This window comes from Choristoneura fumiferana, chromosome 18 (assembly GCF_025370935.1).
Source record: "Choristoneura fumiferana chromosome 18, NRCan_CFum_1, whole genome shotgun sequence".
Classification (NCBI taxonomy): Eukaryota; Metazoa; Arthropoda; class Insecta; order Lepidoptera; family Tortricidae; genus Choristoneura; species Choristoneura fumiferana.
The window spans coordinates 16,939,431-16,959,242 of NC_133489.1; the positions used below are offsets into that span (position 1 = coordinate 16,939,431).

Below are 19,812 nucleotides of genomic sequence, written 5' to 3' on the forward strand. Positions count from 1 at the left end.
GGTAGTTGGTTAAGTTAGAATGGGCACAGACGTTTCTGTTAGATTTAAGTACTCCGATAGAATATTATTTAGTTAATAGATGTGGGTGGAGTCAGTAGTCAGCTTAAGATTATCCGGATAATGGGGGTTTGTGGAAATGTAGTGGGGAATATTGATGCTTGGTGGTGGTTGTTTTGGTACAGTGGGTTTTATAACTTAGTTTCTTGGGGGCAACAGTAAAATTTATTATTAATTACAAAATAAAATGCAAGTGGGTTATATATTAAAAAAAAAAATATTCTTGAGCTTAGAAAAAAAATATATATATAGGACATGTGTTTTGCTGGAGCACATTTTCTAATTTTGAGTTGTTTTTGAAAATCATTCAGATTTTTTTTAAAAGTGTATAAAAATATTATTCCTATGTCAGAGTGGCGTGTTAAAGGGGGGACAGGGAGTATGTATAAGGTTGAAACCAGGGGTAGAGGGCTTAGTATTGGTATGAAAGAGCGCAAGAGGAAGGATGTTTCTGAGGGGATTTTAAATGAGATGAATGGAAGAAATAAGGTATCTAGTATGAGTGAGGCTTTGATGTTGGAATTTTATTTAACTTATTAATGTTTGGACTGGAACATTACACTCAACAATAAAAGCCCATGGGTGTAGAAGTTAGGAGTAGGCCAAAGAAAAAAAAAAAATTGGCATAATGCAGTTAAATTGCCGCCTATGAAGCTTTCACACTCAACACAACATGATACTAGAACCCTACACGTAGCAATAACGATGCGTGATATTGTATAATCTTTGCTATCATTGAGAGTGTAACCCTCAATATAATGAATTTTATGATTATGTTGAATAAGAGGGCATTTGTACTCTTGCAAAAGGCTTGGTACATAGAAGTTGAAATCTAACAAATTTTATTTTGAAAAAAAATATATATACAAATATATTTTATTGGATATAATCCGAAATATTAGACAATGACACTACATTATTATCACAACAAGTAAAAACTGGGAGTAAGGTGAATGAGGTTCAGGGACTGGGAGAACGTTGCTTTGAAATGGCCTTTAAAGCAATGGTTTTAGGCGTCGACGTTGGGCTTTGTTTTACGGAGGGGCACATTTGCGAAGGGCTTTGATCGTTAGAGGCAGATGCAAGGTCGGGTCACTAGCTCATGTGTATGAAACCAAGGGGACTCATTTTCCCTCGCTGAGACAATAGTTCCTCGTGAAACCCTTTCATCGCCATTTCTGGTAACTAAGATCTAGTCATTTGTTCCTTTAGTAATTTTATTCTTGGTTGATTTTATACGAATTGTATACAATATGACGTTACGTTATTGTTGCAACATACTCCAAGCTTGGAGTGATGTAATCGAGGAGGGAAGGTTAGGTTGCCCTGCTGGAATTGGTTTTTAAAGCAATGGTTTTAGGCGTCGACGTTTGGCATTGTCTTTAGAAGGGACACATTGGTAATCGACTTTCGTCGACAGAGGCAGATGCAAGATGGGGTCCATTGCTCGTGTGTGTACCACTAGGGTCGGGGTGAGCCTAGCACAACTCACTTTTCCTTTTGAGGCAAGAGTCACTCGTGAAACCCTTTCAGCGTCATTTCTGGCATGTGTGTGAGGCTTGATCATTTGCTCCTTGACTAATGTCACTTTTATGATTGGTTTAATACACACCACACAAAAGTTTTGCCTGGAAGAAGGAAGGAGAGGCAATCATAGAAGGGATAAATGTTAATAAGTTTATCTAAAGTCGATATTTTATTTGATTGACAATTCTACTCCAGCTAGATACATGTCCGCTTTTGTAGAATTTGGGGGCAAATTGTAACATTAAAGCCGATGGTCTGTAATGTTTCGTCTTATGTGAACATATATTTAGATATATATAGATTAAAAGAACTTAATTTATTAAATTACATTATTTTATATACTATTGAGACTATTTCATTGTAAAATTATCAATATCAACTTATTATTTACTAAACTACTCAAATAAGATCACTGGCAATACTGACTGACAGATAGAGGAAGATTTCTGACGTAATCGTGAAGCCAATGAAGCCATTGAGACCAAGAGGCGAAAGTGGCCAAAGTAAAAAATGTAACGACAGAAGCCAGAGATGCCAGTGTTGCAAGTGTAACACAATTTAAGTATAAAAGGGGCACGAAGACGAACGGGAAGAGACTTTGATTTTGCTACGCGTTCGGGAAGGTTCTCCCTGAATTATTGAAGTATCGATTATTTTCGTAATTTTTGTTGGGGGGTTTTTGATAATTTCTTGTTAATTAATTATAGTGTATTCTTTTGTGTAAATTCCTGCTTTGTGTATTTTATCGCCAAAATACGAGTGATTTGATATTCATTGCTGGAGACTACATAGCGATTCGAATTGTTTATTTAATAGTTAAAACGGGGTTTAATGGGATTTTGTGTTTTGTTTGTGAAGTTTGGGTTTAATATTAATATTGGGGTAGCGGAGAACCCAACCGGATTTCGGCTCAGTAATAGCCGATTCTTAGGGAATGAGAGCCAGGTCACCTAGCGGTGGTAACGGACAGGCTGGCATTCCCTGGGAACGTTCTTCAATGTAGAGTACGCCTATTGGAGTAAGGGCGGGGTCTTGTATTATACCGGAAGAGACAGACCTAGTTTTCTCCCAGGGTTTTGGAGGGTTTGAGATGCCATACCGGTGTCCTAAATTCACCAAGATCTTGTCCGCTTTATCTATTTATTTATTTATTCGCACTCTTATTCTTCGTTACTGGTATTTGTCGACCCAATCCCCTTGATGGATACCAGTAGGCACACGGGTGTTAGGAATTAGGGAGCAGAGTTACCCACTCGACTTAGTTTTAGCTTAGAATAGGCTCTCTCACTGCACTTTGAGAGAGACTCCGCGGGTAATTTAAATGTGGAACCCGGGTTCCTAGTTTGCTGCTTTCGTGTAGATCAGTTGGTTAGTTTAGAAGTAGGAATAGGATATAGTAGGTTTGGTATTATTCTCCACTTGGGGAAGGTGGTTGTGTTATCTGATTTGGTATTTAATTGTGTTTTTCTTCTCATTAACTATACAGCTACTTAACTATTTGCTTAGGCTGCTTTTAAGCTTGCCTACTACGTACAGAACCTAGCCATACTCATGGCGACATACTTACATAGATACTGACGATAAATGACAGACTTTTGACGCCCGACGAATGAAAGGTTTCAGCGTTTCGCTTTCATTCAATGTCCTATGTTACAAACGCTAGTAGCTTCAAACAAGTGAGACAAAATAATTCAACAACTCACGACAGAATAATATTTATTTGCTGAAAGTAGAATCTCCTTTGAAGACTGTGGTCGTTCCTGGCAGCGAACCTTGGATTGTATAGTCCTGTTTTGGCTATTTATACCAACTATTTTAATGGTAAAAGGCTTTACCAAATACTTATCTTTCATAAACTAACAATGCAAGTCATTTTGACTAAGACTAAGGCAGATGCAAGTCAGTGGCTGACCGGTACCAGGTGATCCGGAAGTTACTTATTGGTCAATATGATGAACCATTGAAGTTACATCTACGTACTACTGAAGTTGGCCTTGTTACTGCAGGAGTATTGTGATCACGGGTTTGATCCAGGAACAGCCTCAGGCTATAATTGACTTCCCTTTGAAATGTCCTCTCATATAACATAATGATATGTTTTATTTCCTAACAAGGAAAAGGTAGTATGCTCCTTCAGGGCTAACGCAGAGGAGGCAACATCCAGTTCGGTGACGAAAGCCACTTTCAGAGGCGGGGAGTGGGCCTCTGAACTTTAGCTGCGGTATAAAATACCTCTTCCACACGAACATATCATAGACTATAGACAAAATGACCTATAAGAAACTAAACTTTAATAACTTTCTTCATTCAACCTTCTTTTTGTGTTTTCTTTATTATTTAGTTAAATTATATAAAATATTATTAATTGAGCTCTTTTCCCATTATACTAAACGAACTAAAGGGTTACTTCTTCGGACACGACGTAGGTTCCTTATTCTAGACCGCTAGCGATCACTTGGCCAATTTTATGACTTAAACAAGGTAAATCAACTTGTTAGGTTTGGGTAATTTTGTTGGTTGAGGACCCATAATAAGGTAATAAAATAATAATATATTAATAAATAAATAGGTAATAAAATATTAGTTCAGTATGTAGGCATCGATATAGGCTTCGGGGTAGGTAGGTAGGTTAGAATTAAATAAAGGTAGGGAGGATTCGTTACACCTTTGCTCAGGGACTAGCAATGCTAGAAAGCTGTAATTTTGCACGGATATATATGTAAACTATGCCGACAAAATGTCGAAAAGTCAATCCAAATACGAAGTGGGTCAAAGTTAGCTTCCAAGATTTGACCCAAATAAATAAACAAGGCAAGCTAAATAAAAGATTGTAAAAAAACGAGGAAGATAAAAATCAAGTTTGCATTCTCTTTCTAGAAAAATTAAAAATTAAATTTAGTAATTTAGTGGCGAACATTCCCATCAGATGACCCGCTTGCTCGTTTTCCTCCCTCTCATAATAATAAAAAAAACTTTCTATGTGCTTTGTGTCACATGACACATCTCTATCTCTAATTAATATGAAAACGTCCCCCATCTTGGTATACATTTTTAATATTTAAAAAGCTCATTGTACAAATACAACTTCGTTTGTCAAACAATAAATTTACTGTTAAAAAAAATTGCTTTTTTATTTTCAACCTGTATACTGCATGTAAGTAATGTGCTGTAAGTTTTTGCGAATAGTGAATAAATGTTTCTTTCTTTCTTTTCTTTCTTAAAAATATATTTGAAAAAATAAAAGAAAAAAACTTGCATATTCCGTATTATAACAAAAGACTGTAACTACCTATTTTTTCTTGTACAAAATAAGATATTCCATTTTAGCTTTTAACACCTTCACCTGCTCTACAGAAAGAAGAACGCGAGAAGAGTACACAGAAGAAGACTGACGAAGCGCTCGACGGCATCCAGAAGAGCTTGCAGTCTCTGACGGCCAGCGTGGCCAAGAGCTTGAAGCCCGCAGACTTGGACAACAACCTGACCACTGATGAGGACCCCGTGGCGCGGCGGCTCGACGCCACCGACGTCAAGATTGATGCGGTCAAGCAGGAGATTGAGAATCTTAGGATTGCTCTGAGCAAGGTATACCTAATAACTTCGATGAGTCTTTTGTACATTAGGGCATGGCTACATTACCTCTTCGACGAGTCTTTCGTACATTAGGGCATGGCTACATTACCTCTTCGACGAGTCTTTCGCACATGTTACGCAAGGCTCATCACATCACTATGGCGCGGTGTCATAGCTTGAACGGCGCGGCGTCGGAGTGCGGCACGTTGCTGCATGAACTGGATCAATGCTTACTACTTACTACTGGTTCTTTCAAGCGATTATTGTCAATGGAGATGGATAAGTTCCTTGCAATCCGGCTCCGTCCGAGATACTGAAATACCGACTCTTTGAATCTGTGAGTCACTTCGGATAAGTATATACTTACTACTTGCGTAGGTACCTAGCGGCCCAAGGGAGCCACTTTTTAATTCGATATTCGTATCCTGCGATAGGATAGGTACCTCTTCTTCTCTGCTATTATACTAAAAATGGCATTAGCGTGAGCGAGACGGTACGATACGAACTTCGGATTTTGAACTTCGTAGGCCAGGACCCGACTGAACATATCCGATATGACTGAACGAAAGCAAAGTGATTGCTGATTCGCCGGAATTAAACCTATAGTACATTTGGTTGGGACGATGAAGTAGGACTCAGGCCCTATACTACGAAGTGCTAAATTCGAACTTCTTATCTTGCCGTCCCGCTAACGCTAATATAATTTAATACGAGAGCGAGAGGGACAGTACAATACGAATTTCATAGTAGCCCTCCCCCCGTCCAGTTGTCACAGTAACGTCTTGCCCTCAGGACAACCTCCGCTCCATGTGCGTGGAGGCAGCCCTGGAGGACGGGCACCCGTTCAACAAGCACATGTCGGAGGCCGAGAAGCTGCTCAACAAGTACGAGCTCAAGCTGAACGAGTACAACGGCTCGCGCGTGCAGACGGACTTCGTGCCGCTCAGCGAGGTCTCGCTAGCTGACGAGGCGTGGCACAGCAAGATGACTGAAGGTTGGTTAAGAGCGTTTTCTCCAACATGACATGAAATATTGACGTTGTGTTACAAATAATAGGCCGAGAAGTATCGCGCTGCAGGCGCTGCGGCTCAGCTGCGTGCGCGCGGTCACTCTAGCGGCCTGCAAAGAGATTTCATACAACCTTGCAGGCCGCTGGCCGGCAATGCGACCGTCTTTTGTTTCAACGCGCGTTCTGCGACACGCACAGCAACACCACAGCACGCACAGCAGCATCGCCAGCAGCCAGCGCGACACGCGCGTACACAACACCGCGACCAGACTACCGTCCCACCAGCTTCATTTCTTGTTTTTTATTTTATTTTATTTTATGTTATGTTTGAGAAAAGCACTATACAAGCCTCGGCCGAAACCTGGGGTGCCGGCCTCGCATCCCTATCTATATCTGCTTGGCCGGCAACCCCTACTTCCCGGCCTCTAGTCTATTATACCGCCTGCTCAGCTGGCAACGTTGCATTTTTGTTGGTTTTTCTTGATTATTCCATAAAAATTGAATGAAAATTTATAATGTTGTCTGATAGAACACTTTTTAATATATAAGTTAATGTGTCTGCTCCAATAATTATTCATGATAGATTATTATATTCCTTAAAAACGAATTAATGTTTATGACCGGGTTTTAAAGAAAATAAAAGTCTATAACAGATAATTATTGGAGTAGACACATTAACTTATATATTAAGAAGTGTTCTATCAGACAACATTATTAATTTTCATTCAATTTTTATGGAATAATCGAGAAAAACTTACAAAAATGCAACGTTGCCAGCTTAGCAGTTATAAACCCTCTTAAGAGGCCATATTGTCTAACACACTTGGAAACAATCGTATTCTTTCACCACTTCTTTATATCATACATAAGACAAGGGTAGAATGAGACGAGAATAGAGAAGAAAAGATAACGGGGCATAATAATGTTTGCCATCAGTCGCCTGTTCAATATGTGTAGTACTGCTGAATTATATCTGTATTATTAAGCCAACGATATATAATCAAGATTAAAAATCAGGGTGCCAACTTTTACGCAACTGCCGTAGGCTGCTTACTGTATTAAATATAATGACCCGGATAACTCACGTCTTAAATCGAGTTTAGCTCGACATGTTTCGGGCTAATCCGTAGCCCTTCGTCTTCGGAGCCCTTCGGAGACTTCGGAGCCGCTGAGTCGCGTTGATCCGGGTCATTATATTTAATATGAGTGAGTCTCACGGTAGTTTCATGTTCAAAAAAGGCTGCTTACTGTGTTGGTGTGCAATAAAAAGTTATTGTATTGTAGGTACCTATCAAAAAAAGTTTAAATATGGCAACAATTTAGTGTGGAAGTTTTTGGTACTTCTGTCATCCGATTTCGACTGTTAACTATCGGACTACCATAACTCTGTCTGGTCTGGACGTAAATATCAAGTACAAACGTCTTATCGAAATTTTTCTCACCAGTGATGGAACGTCAAGAAAAGGAGATCAAAACAATCCAACAGCTACTGGGTGATGCAGAAAGCATGTGGAAGGACCTGCCTCGACTCGCGGATCTCCGGGTCGCCACCAACCAGACGCTGGCGGCCATCGCTAGCGCCCAAGCCGGGTTGAAGGAGGACGGCGAGCAGGGTAAGGATAACTATACGTTGTTTGAGAGAAACGTGTCAAAATGGTGTTGTAGAGCGCCATCCTGCTCTGTCTCGTTTTTTTTCCCGTTCTGGCGGTTCACTTTTCACTAGCTCATTTGGTAATTGAAACGAAATTGAAAGCCCAAAGAAATTATCATTTAATACTTTGTTTTCGTTTTATGTCTTAATATTGTTAGTTATTACCAATAAACTGTTCTGTCCGATCAATACCAGTGCCTCTTTAATGACCATAACCCCAAAGCTTAGCTTGTGCCAAATTAGCTTCGACTAATTATATTGAATCCAAATATAGTCCTTCAAACCGGATCTCGCATCACTTATTGATCCTTCGAGCCGGATAAATCTACACTTATTAAAAAAACTAACATTTATGGATAGGTAGTGAGTTTGTATACAATAGGTTCTTATTATTATTACATTTAGTACGTCACAATTTGTCAGGGTCCAGTCCAGCTTATAATATTTCAACCTTCAGCTATTGTTTATATTGGTCCTTTGAACCGTTTTTTTAAACAGCCGTCTCCAAGGTGACGACGAAGCTCCGCGAGATGAGCGATCGCCTGGTTGCCACTAACGAGGACATTCAGCAGAGCCTGACGCAGGGGAACACTATGAGCGAGCGAGCGTATGGCGACATTACAAGGAGCTATGATACTTTACGCACTGAGGTAAGACGCATTCAGATAAGAAAGGGTAAGGATACCATGAAGTGATTAGGATTTTTAGGGGGAAAACGAGTAGACGGTTACCTGATGGAAAACAATCAGCGCCGCCCATGGACACCTATAACATAAGTTGAATTACGGATTTGTTGCCGTTAAGGTTTAGATTTTCCACTACGAATAAAATGTAATTTAGACACTTAATATTCTAGAAATTGTGGGTATAACTTCAAGCATATTAGGTAACTTTAACATCGCATCGTAAAGATGCACTAAAAGCGGTTTTTTCGTCATTTTCACTTTTATTCTTCTACTAGGGTGCAGCGAGCACAAGCACAAGCTAGTCCTAATAGCCATAAAGCTTTGTCTGACTTTTGAAGCTTCTAATAACTATCTTGTCCCAGGTACAATTGCTGTCAAAGAACGAACACGTACTGCTGACAACAGCAGACAATGTCTTAGCGACGAAAAAGCGCATCGAATACGGAGTGCACCAGATCTTGGTGGAAGTCGGCGAGTTGGTGCGCGCGCAGGGAAAAACGCTTAACAAGACTGTCCATGACAGGTAAATGACTGTTTCGCTAATTTTGCCACGGTCAGGATGGCCGAGCGGTCTAAGGCGCTGCGTTCAGGTCGCAGTCCACTTCTGTGGGCGTGGGTTCGAATCCCACTTCTGACAAGTTTTTGTAAAAAGATTTAAGATATTTTTTATAAAAAAAATATATAAAAAACATAAAGAAAAGAGAATATTATGAAGAACGTTTTTACATCGTATTTTGTCGGGTAAGTTCGTATTTATCTTGTTTTCTCAATGAGTTTCAGAAAACTTCAGTAAGCTAGTTGAGAGAGCAAGACAAATAGGTACGAACTTTTCCGATAAAATACGATGGCGAAACATTATTTACTAGGTACATCTGTAGCAGAGGTGGTACTGATTTCTTACGCCTTTCCAATGCATCAGCAACTGTAATTCATGGCAGGTTTTTCACTGTAAGCATTTCACAAATAGTTTTTCTGTCTCAAAAATACCTGCATACAAATACAAAAGGAAATGCAGGTAAAGATTTTGCACGCTATGGAAAAACTTATACAAAAACAAATCGCATCGCAAGTCGTAGTACTGGCCGGACTTGCGGAACTGGCGAAATGCCAACGACACCCATTTTACTGTCACTTGTCCCTTATTATACCGCTTAGGCCCGACGACCTAAATTTAGGACGGAATCAAAGTCAAGTGACAATACTTAATTAAACTACTTACTTAGACTTTACCCGCGGCTTTGCACGCGTAATCGATTAGATCCGGCAGTTTAATTGAAATTTCAGCGTTTTACTAAATTGTAATGGGAATTCCCTACGAAAAAATAATATATTTATTTATTCGTAGGGAATTTCCAAAACTTACATCGTGGATTTCCGTGGGGGATTTCATTGTCTTTGTATAAAAAACAGCCGTGCAAAATTTTATGACTAAGCCCAATGCAGAGGTTGCGATTAAAAGCTTTGTATCCTATCCCATGGGAAAAGTAGTCTGTGTTATTCCAGACGTCCAGCTATGTAGGTATGTACCATCGCGAACCGGGATCGTTGAGTTAATCGTCACTGTTCATAATTTAGCGGAGTTTTAATAAGGTACATACTCGAAGTAAAACAATACGCACATGACCAGGAATCATTTAAATCAATCAATGGGATAATTTCTAGGTACTAAATAGTTCTTTTATTATAAGAACTCGATTGAGGAGTGCTTTCAATTATATTATAAATAGGATTTAACAACCCCTAATATAATAATAAATTGTGAAAATTAGCTTTCCGCGACTAAATCATTTGTCAAAGACTTCAACAAATCAACAAAACGTTGTGAACAAAACGAGGTCAGCCGCGGTTGTGACCCGGATGTAATTTCCCTTACACGTTTCATTTGCATTTTTAATACTTTACTTGAATTGGTCGAATCAGCCCCAAGGAGTGGTGCCAACATTCAAGGCTTTACCCTACTAACACATAACTAGGCAATGTCAACTACACAATGGTGATACGTTTTACGTACAGTGGACTTCTTATAATTCTAAGCAAAAATTCAAAAATATCAGTACCCTTTGTGTAAGATTTCGGTTTTCAAAATCGCACGACGTTTTTGCGATATTGCGTATTTTGTAACCGAAAACTTACACTAAGGGGCTGTTTGACCATCCATTGATTAGTGTTAACTGACGGTTAAATGTGAGGCCGTCTCTATTTGTTTTGTTCGAATAGACGGAGACGGCATCACATTTAACCGTCAGTTAACACTAATCAATGGATGGTGAAACAGCCCCTAAGGGTACTCAACACGTTTCCACGCCTATTGTTAAATAGAGTTGTATTCACATATTTATGATCAAATTTTTGGTGAAGGGTAACATATTGGCCCATGAAAATCACATATAGATACATAGGTTCTAATGAAAACAATAAAGCGTCATCAGCTGAAACTACCATTATGTAGACCATATGGCACGTGTCATAATACTTATTGCAATACAATTAATAAAACTGCTCGCTAGCGTCCGGCCCTATATACAACGAAGTGCACAATTCTTAATGGCCTTGCCTTCCCGTTGGCGCTAATATTATTTAATACGAGAGTGAGACGGTACGATACGAACTTCGATTTTCGTAGTAGCCCCCCCCAATATAACGGAATATACCGGACTTTCGGAGCCAGAGGTCTGAAACCCAGGTCGTGGGCCCCGTGAGTTCCCACGAAAGAAAGAAAGAAAGGTTTATTTTGGCTCCATAAGTACCACCTAAAACTAAGGCTAAAACTAGCACTAAAACTATGTTACTTGGTGACACGGCAGGATACCAAAAAGGGTCTCCACTCAGCATGTGTTGCCGCACATTATGTGCAAGTACTTAACGCTGGTTTTCTGTGGAGCCCAAACCATGGGTCGGCACTAGACGAGAACGCAGCCGCACGATAAATATAGTTTTATTTATTTGTACGGTCGTCTCGCAGATTCGACAGCATCGAACAGACAATAGTGGAGAACCAGACGACGGCGCTCGGCAACCTGAGCACTAAGATCGAATCGGAGATGTCGCAGGTGTGGCGGCAGATCGGCATCATGTACCAGCAGCTCACGGCCAGCAAGATGTCGCTCGACAGACTTACTGTAAGTGCCTTTTCACAAACTTTTACTAAGTATCGCAATTTTCCGAGGTGTGAAATCGGGATGTTGACTCCACCAATCAACTGACGTACTTTTTATGGCCTGTCAAAACACAATTATCCCATAGTTTGAATGGAAATAGCAACATATGACGTCACTTGTTCGCCAACTCAATCAACTATTTATTTGTTTTAAAGCAACAAAAAATCTAACAGTTAATCGAAAATTAATCTAGTTTTCAGGGCTAAAATAAAGCGTTTTTTACTGGAGTCGTGTCTTCGAATTATTTTTTAATGGTGTCAACATCCCTATTCCACTCATTTCAAGACAACTGTAGCTAATGGGCACATTGGCGTACCTAGGGTTATTTCAGGGGGCCTGGCCTGGATTTTTGTGTCGTATTATAGACTTTGATTCGGTAGCCAACATCCTGGGTGGGCACAGACCCCCCTCCTCTATATACGCTATTAATGGCTACGTGCGCTTCTTAAACTCTAATTTCGAAATAGAGGCATGAAGAACATCTCACCATCCACTATTAGTTTAATCGGTTAGGATGCGTTCTAGATTGTTCGAATAGAGGAGACGCATCACATGTCATTAACACTAATCTGATGGTACAGTTAATTTTAATCGCTAAGACCCACGATCCTGATCTTAGTTTCCAACATGAAATTTAAAATTGATTAATTTATGCAGACGGAAGGCATAGGTAGTGCCACTGAGTTGATTAATGATTACGCATCCATGATCTTATTCTAAGATGAATGATAATTTATGCAGACGTAAGTATAAGAAGTAGTCCAGAGAGTTGAAGTAATGATTACGCATTTTTACTACATGAAAAACTGATTGCATAAAAGGAGAATGAATGTAGAATGAGTGCCAAAATCCCGCTGTCATTACATGACATGTTCTTGTGTGCGTGACCTCAACTCTGGTGGCACTACCTTATACTTTACAGTAGGTACACATTCTTTTTTCTCTTTACGACGAGCATCTGCATAAACGAGCACTCCATAATGATGTCGTTACCCCCTAGTCCTTAGTGTGTCACATGTTTTATTCATCGTCCGGTTTAGCAATGTAAAAATAGTTCATGGACCGTAAACGCCTCCGATTTAATCCGACTACTTCGTAAACAAACCTTATGCTTGCAGGAACAGACCGACCAATACGTTAATAAGAGCGTCGCCACCATGGACAGCATGAAAGAGAAGGTAGGTTTTCACAAGCTTTTATTTAACTTGCAACATTCAAGGTATACTTATGTAATGTATATTTTTTAAAGTCGGATCACAATAAGTACAAATAATCGGGTAGAGGAATTTTGGTGGTCCAGAAAGGATCGTCTCTGCAGGACGGAACTTTTTTAACGTTTTATTGGCATCGACTTGAAATTTGGCATCTAAACTACAGTTAGTTTTTTACTCTTTTTTTTAATTAGATATTTTTTTTTTCAACAAAAACTTATTAAATAAATAATTACATAATGTTTCAAGATGATTAAAGTAGTTTTTCTTTAACAGGCATATATAATTAGGATGTGCATAAGTACCTATATAAAATATAAAATCGTGGTTTGCCCTAATGCCTCTCAAGAGGATCATGGGTGCGAGCTGAGTCGGTCCTCTTAAGTTTTACGGAATTACATAATTTCTACGCATACAATATTTAAGATTGGTTTTTGGAATCTTTTTGTATTTTTTATTTCAATTCCAAATTCAGCGGTCCAGCGGTGGTGTAGCGGTATAGCACACGGCACGAAATGCCGAGGACCTGGGTTCGATTCCCAGCGCTAGTCTTATTTTTCTGGTTTTTCTGTGCATCTATATTCAGTTTGTATTTTCATACAATATTTTCCTACGAAACCTTTAGCACTTTTCAAGCAACTCATTCAGCACAAATACTGCTCAGTATCATCAACTAGAATTTACAGTAGATACATACGTTTTTAGGATTCAGTATAACTTCACATAGTTCCCGATATTTTCTTGCTCGTTTCCCGCCTATAAAATAAAAATGTGTCGTCCCAGGTGACTAAAATAACGACGCGAATGGTAGAAGTGGATGACAACCTGAACTACCTGTTGGGACGGCTGTCGCTGGTCACCCAAGAGTTCGGCCACATCAAGACCGGCCTCGGCGACGCGTTGGACAAAGTCAAAACCAGCCTGAACTCCGTGCAGTCTAAAATAGAAGGTGACTAATCTAATCATTCTTTAAGAGAGAATATATTCGTATCCATTCCGCTAAGGTGTCAGAGTACCCGTTGGTTGTTAGGCCGTAGTCTTCGGCACTGTCGCAAATTCGTCGAATTCTGTTTTGCAGGAAAAATAAATCTAAATTTAGTCGTTAAACCAGAGGCCGTATTGCTTAACGTTTCTGACGCCCGCGATCGCAATCAAATGACAGTTTTTTTTATGCGAAATATGTTATTTGACTGCGATCGCGAGCATCAGAGACGTTACGCACTACGGCCTCTCGATGCCATACTGTCTAACGCGTTCGGAATCGCAATCGTGTTCACCATTTCTTTCCGTTCAGAGGCATGAATGCGATCGTAACCCTTGTTTAAACTTGATAGTTCAATACATTTTGAAACTGCTGAACTTAGTTTACCATATTTTTTCAGCAAATTGTCATTTAAATGACGTCGTATCCAAATGCAAGAACAAATGGTCGAGTCTGTGAGTCATCGATCGTCGTACAGTCACCAGCATTAATATCTGCCACAGTTGAGCGTGCAAAAATATCTGACACGTCCTTCCGGCCTAGAATTAGTCGTATCAGATATTTATGCACGCTTGTTGTGTCAGATATTGGTGCTGGTGACTGTACCGTCATGTGAATTCACATGTTTATTATGAGCAATAAATGTGTATAGCGTCATAATATATTAATTTGGTTTCTTAATTCCAGACGCAGGCCCTGGACCACATAACATCGACAGCGCCGAGCTAACAACATGAACACTAGGATACCAAATAACTCTCGTAGATGATAGGAATTAACCAATTAAGTAACCTCTAACCGCGTAGATCTAACTTTAAATCGACTGAAATAAAAATAAGCAAGTAAAATAAAACTCGTACTATTTTAACTTTTGCAAATATTTAATCTCTTTCATAATTGTGGATCTATATATTTATATTGTACAAGTTATATGATACAATTAAATTTTATCGTGACAATGTTCAGACGTCACTTACGAGTGAGCACGTAAAACCGACAAGTAAGGTGTGTCCATCGACTGTACAATCATACAATATTGATATAATAATTGATCTTAAACAATATACACACAAATTATTTGTCTCCCTTCTTGGTTATTTTATTAATCCTGATTACAACCTCGTTTCCTATGTGCAATAAATATATTCATTATCAAATTAATGATACTGATTAAATAATTAGATAAAATTCGTGCCCTTAATAGTGAATTTGTTACGCTTAATAATATATTTGAAATTGTGAAACACTCATTGCATCATACATAGGAGGACAAATAAATGGCAACTGTATAATGGTCAGAACGTGGTCAGAACAGATTGGCCGACATGATTGTACGCGGGTTAGACATTCGCTCGTGGCTTCTCGATCCTTCAAAGGAATTCAATGGAATTAAAATTTTGCTTCCACTTAAAAGGTAACACTAGACACATTCGTTGTTACTGAACAGCCTAAACTGGGACAATCTATAAGCTAATATAATGATACAACAAAAACAACAGTCCCCGTACTTTTTCAAAACACTTAATGAATAAAACAATATAATGAGAATTACATCTACGCGAACCAGTCGCTATTTTTTCATTGGAAAACTTCTACTTAGGATATTTATTATCTTTACTATTTTTGATATTGTAACGTTGAAGCGGAAACAAAGGTTAACCGTGTTAGTAGTTTTATGAACAAAATTCAAATCGAATATATTACAAAGAGGCAAATCTTCAATGGCAGTGGCATATCTAACACTCATACACGAATAGCACTTGAAACGTTTTTTACATGTGAATCACTGTATGTATGTACATGGATTAACCTTCATGTACATCATATTAATGCAAAAAATATTTACATTCCTTAATTAATTATGTATTAAAAAAGCACTTAATAACCATCCCTTAGTCCACCTTCCGATTCTATCAAAAGAGAAAAATTAAAAAGAATGTATAAGTGATGACAAAATATGTAAAGTATTAAATCGTTACACAGCACATCCATCATGCATACTGAAGTATATAAAGACATTCGTTTACAACTAATAAGTTAAGCTCAAAGCTTTTATTGTTTCAATAACGATTAAAAAATGCCTACGAAACGCGATAAACAAATACATAAAAAGAATTTCGTAAAATCGATAATATAAAGGTGAATCTCTAATAGCCTGAATATGAACGTACAAGCTCCCTAAGTGAAGTAAGTCTATGATTGTCCATGAGACAAAACGGTTTATGTCTGTGACATCTACACTTTGTACAATGCGGTATAAAACAACGTCGCGTGCGCGGCTGCACCGCTACAAGTATCTTAGCGCCAACCGTAACTGTAATCCTACTATTTATAATTTATTAACTCCTAACTAAGTCTCATGTGTAAAATTGTGCCACACAAGCGATCTCAATGGGACATGTAAAGCTGCACGCGCATGGCAGCGGGAGCGACCGCCGCCCGCTGGGAATGCTCCGAACTGAGATCTACAATTTTATTTCACCGGAATGCTTTTGGAATGTGAACAATTCTCACTACACTTCTATTCTTGTTACGCCGACACGCGGTGAATTGCTAACGTGACAGTCAGACGAGGCAGGTAATGGGATGTGGGATTTAATACGGAGCCTCCTATCGCAATAGTTTCATTACCTTATCTAAGTAACATAGACGTGGCCGGATAAGGTGACTCGCTATACCCTAATACCGATCAAGAATACCAGATACATTATTCCAACACTTACACTTATCGCGATCTTACGTGATGGAACTTACATAGGAAGACATACAACTATACACATACGCCTTTTATAAACATCGCGATACCAAATCAATTAAGTCTATTACGTAGTACATTTCATAAGGAAAAATAAATATTGCATTTGCATCCAAATAATGAAGTATAGATCCGTAGAGCAAGTAGTTGGCTGCTGGGAGAGCAACCGTTGGATGACCACCCCTTGAGTCCGAGGCACTTACATGATCTTAAGAGTAATGATATACAACTACCACCTAGGAGTATGAATGTTAGCTCATTGTCATCCCGAGAAGGACCCGTTGATACAACGGGTGTGACACATTTAAAGCTATGGACTTGTTTCACGAACTAATCGTTAATAGACTAACCTAACACGGAGAGAGAAGGAGCTATCGTAGACGTAGACGTACCTAACTATATAACCTACTTCAGCTCTTACACTTACACGACTCGGTGTCGTCGTTATCCAGTACATTACATACAAAATTGGTATAGTAAAATGAGTGTCCGACTTCATAAAATGCCTAATGTGCGGTCATGTTAAAAAATATAGTGTCTCCTGGTGAACTTGGAAAATATTGAACGAGTGCAGTAGTGAAAAATCGTCAATCGATACAAACCGTCGTCACCCCTTACCTCTTAGCGTAGTAAGATTATTAATGGTAAAAGTAGGTGCCACATCAACCTTTTCAACAATCGAACCTACGGAGCGGCTCGTCAACGTTCGTGCGTGATCTATGTACATATCGACAAGTCGCAATAACAAAACAACAATCACTTTAAAACCGTCGCACACAAACTATGTACAAATTCAACGGGCGCAGTTAAACCTGGCCAACGTAACATCGATAGGGCTCCGGCCGCGCGGCGCCCGCGGACCCGGAGGGGAGCCGCTCCCGTCAATTCACTCTCAATTCCTATAAAAGCTATATTACAAATAGGACGCTCCGGGAGCGCCGCGCGGGCCGTACAAAATATTTATCTTATGTACATATTGTCGCTCGAGGAGTAAGAATTAAGTGGTAGGGTAGTGCGGCGGGGCTCGGGGCCAGGGGCCGGGCGCGGCGGGTTTACCTCCGCGCGCTCTTGGAGGAGGGCGCGAGTGAGGGCGGGGGTCGCGCCCCCCCGCGCTCCTAGCTCGAGCACGACGCCGGCGACGCCGCCGACAGCGGCGAGTCGCGCGGGCAGCCCGACAGCGTCACCACCACCTGTGCCAAAGAACACGTCATGACTTGTACGATCCGCTATCTGGGAAGCAGTCATACACCTTAGAGTATAGTGTATTGTATACTATACTATACACATACATATTAAACCTTCAGACAGAGAAGCCCGATACCTTTCTCAAAGCCATTTAGGCAATTTTCAACCTGTAATTTTGTTATGGATATTAAAATAGACAGTACAAGGATACAGATTATGAGACTTTCCAACATACAACAAATAAAGTACACACATCCCATGCATATGCTCCACCCTAGTATGTGATTCAGTTTCCTCTTAGCAAAAATGCTACATTCACTAACGCATTCACTGCCACCTGACTTCCACTGATGCCATGGACGCACATGTATGTTCAAAATGTATGAATAATTATGACAGCGGCACTGGGCGAAGTTCCGAAAACGCATATGTGTGTGAATGCGTTAAAATTAGACAGACCCCTCCCTTTATCAGAAACTGAAAAACATGGCTAGGTGTTGATGTGACAAAAAGGTTTGGGGACTACGGCTCTATATAAATAACTTGCAGACATGCTTCAACAACATCAAACAAAACTATGAAAAATTTATGATCACTACAAAGGTTAATAAGTTAATGAGAGATCATAATCTCACCTTCCGGCTGCCAGCGTGATTCCGATGCTCACAGAGCCACACTCCCTGCCACGTGCCGAGGTTTAACTTTCCATCTGTGATGGGGATCGTCAGAGAGGAACCGAGGAAGCAAGCTTTCACATGTGCCGGCTGCAGGACAGAAGTAATATATATTAAATAAACATTCATATTCCATGTATGGATAAAATGAAATTGGTTTACTTAATGTAGAGTTGTACAGTCTATTGAAACTAAAACAAAATTATTATAAACAATACAATGGTATTGTTTAGGTATATTATCTCAACACAGACATACAGATGCAGTAATATTTTAAAATGAAAATGAAACAGAAGTATTCATTTCCAACAAGTATACATATGTCACACATGAAAAAGAAACTATTCAATTTATCTACATATTTCTAAAACTATATAATGATATAGCAGTTATATGAGGTTGGTCCTCCATACAGAGCAATGTAAGATTTAATCAATATTTTTTAGGTATTTTTATTATTTTCATACATAAAAAAACATACACTGTGTAAACAATTTCATAGATAGAAATTTTAATAGAAAAGATAGCCTAAGCATATAATATGATAGATTAAACAGTAACAAAAGACCCGGAAATGTCGTTTTTTTTATATAATAAATATTTTCTCATCAGAAGCTTGACTGATTTTGTTACACTACTGTTAACAGTTCAATGGTTGAGTGGTCTGTGAATGTGTCAACAGAATCATATGTCGCAAGTTCATGCTGCACTATTACCAATATGGTTGGCTGAATTTTTTGTTTGGATGTGTTTATAAACAAAACTGAATCATGGCTTTTAATGAACAGACTCAGGCGCAGATCTAGCCCTCAAAAAAGGTCACAGCCACTTGAAAATCTGTCAAGCGCGAGTCAGAGTATGCACTCGTGCATAAACAACCTTTTTCCGTGCATCAAGACACACACTTCACAATTATATTAGGGTTGTGGGCATGCCCATCATGCCCACAATGCCCACAATGGTGGATCCACCCTTGAACACACCTCGTAAGTTCACAGGGTTAACACATCTAATATCTATTTGTGAAACCAAGACACTAAAATGATGTTTCATGTGTTACCTGTTTTTTACATCTCATAAATAGTGATGTGCCATAACCAGTAATCACCGAAAAGTTTTGGTAAGTACATATGTTATACGTAAAAAAAATAAGATATGAACAGATCTGTGATGTACTAACACACATAGGGCACTCAAGACATTTGAAAATAGGTAAAATGGGTCTAATGAAAATGCCACTGTTTAGGAGATATTTCGACTTTTTGTCGATGATGTATTTAAATTTCATTTTGATTCTAAGCAAGTTCTGCCTGAAAGCTCAATGCTTATGAAGAGTAGAATATT

General features: G+C 39.2%; 3 protein-coding genes and 1 non-coding gene across 5 annotated transcripts in view; 2 read left to right on the forward strand and 2 right to left on the reverse strand.

The window, feature by feature from the left end:
• Positions 1-19,812, reverse strand: part of LOC141437980 (uncharacterized) — a 59,477-nt gene that overhangs the window by 23,719 nt on the left and 15,946 nt on the right. The window lies entirely within an intron of this gene.
• On the forward strand, positions 481-14,943 carry LOC141438384 (uncharacterized). Its single transcript, XM_074102244.1, has 10 exons — positions 481-546; positions 4,912-5,169; positions 5,950-6,151; positions 7,612-7,779; positions 8,316-8,467; positions 8,866-9,026; positions 11,466-11,622; positions 12,780-12,839; positions 13,656-13,821; positions 14,542-14,943. The coding sequence occupies exons 1-10, from the start codon at positions 481-483 to the stop codon at positions 14,589-14,591; spliced, it is 1,440 nt and encodes a 479-aa protein (XP_073958345.1). The 3' UTR covers positions 14,592-14,943.
• TRNAL-CAG (transfer RNA leucine (anticodon CAG)) lies at positions 9,057-9,140 on the forward strand. Its single transcript has one exon. It is a non-coding gene; the product is annotated as a tRNA-Leu (tRNA).
• Positions 17,714-18,762, reverse strand: LOC141437981 (UPF0047 protein YjbQ-like). The gene is made up of 2 exons (XM_074101591.1): positions 18,430-18,762; positions 17,714-17,799 (listed from the first exon to the last, which is right to left on the reverse strand). Exons 1-2 carry the CDS (start codon positions 18,595-18,597, stop codon positions 17,725-17,727), a joined length of 243 nt encoding a protein of 80 aa, XP_073957692.1. The 5' UTR covers positions 18,598-18,762; the 3' UTR covers positions 17,714-17,724.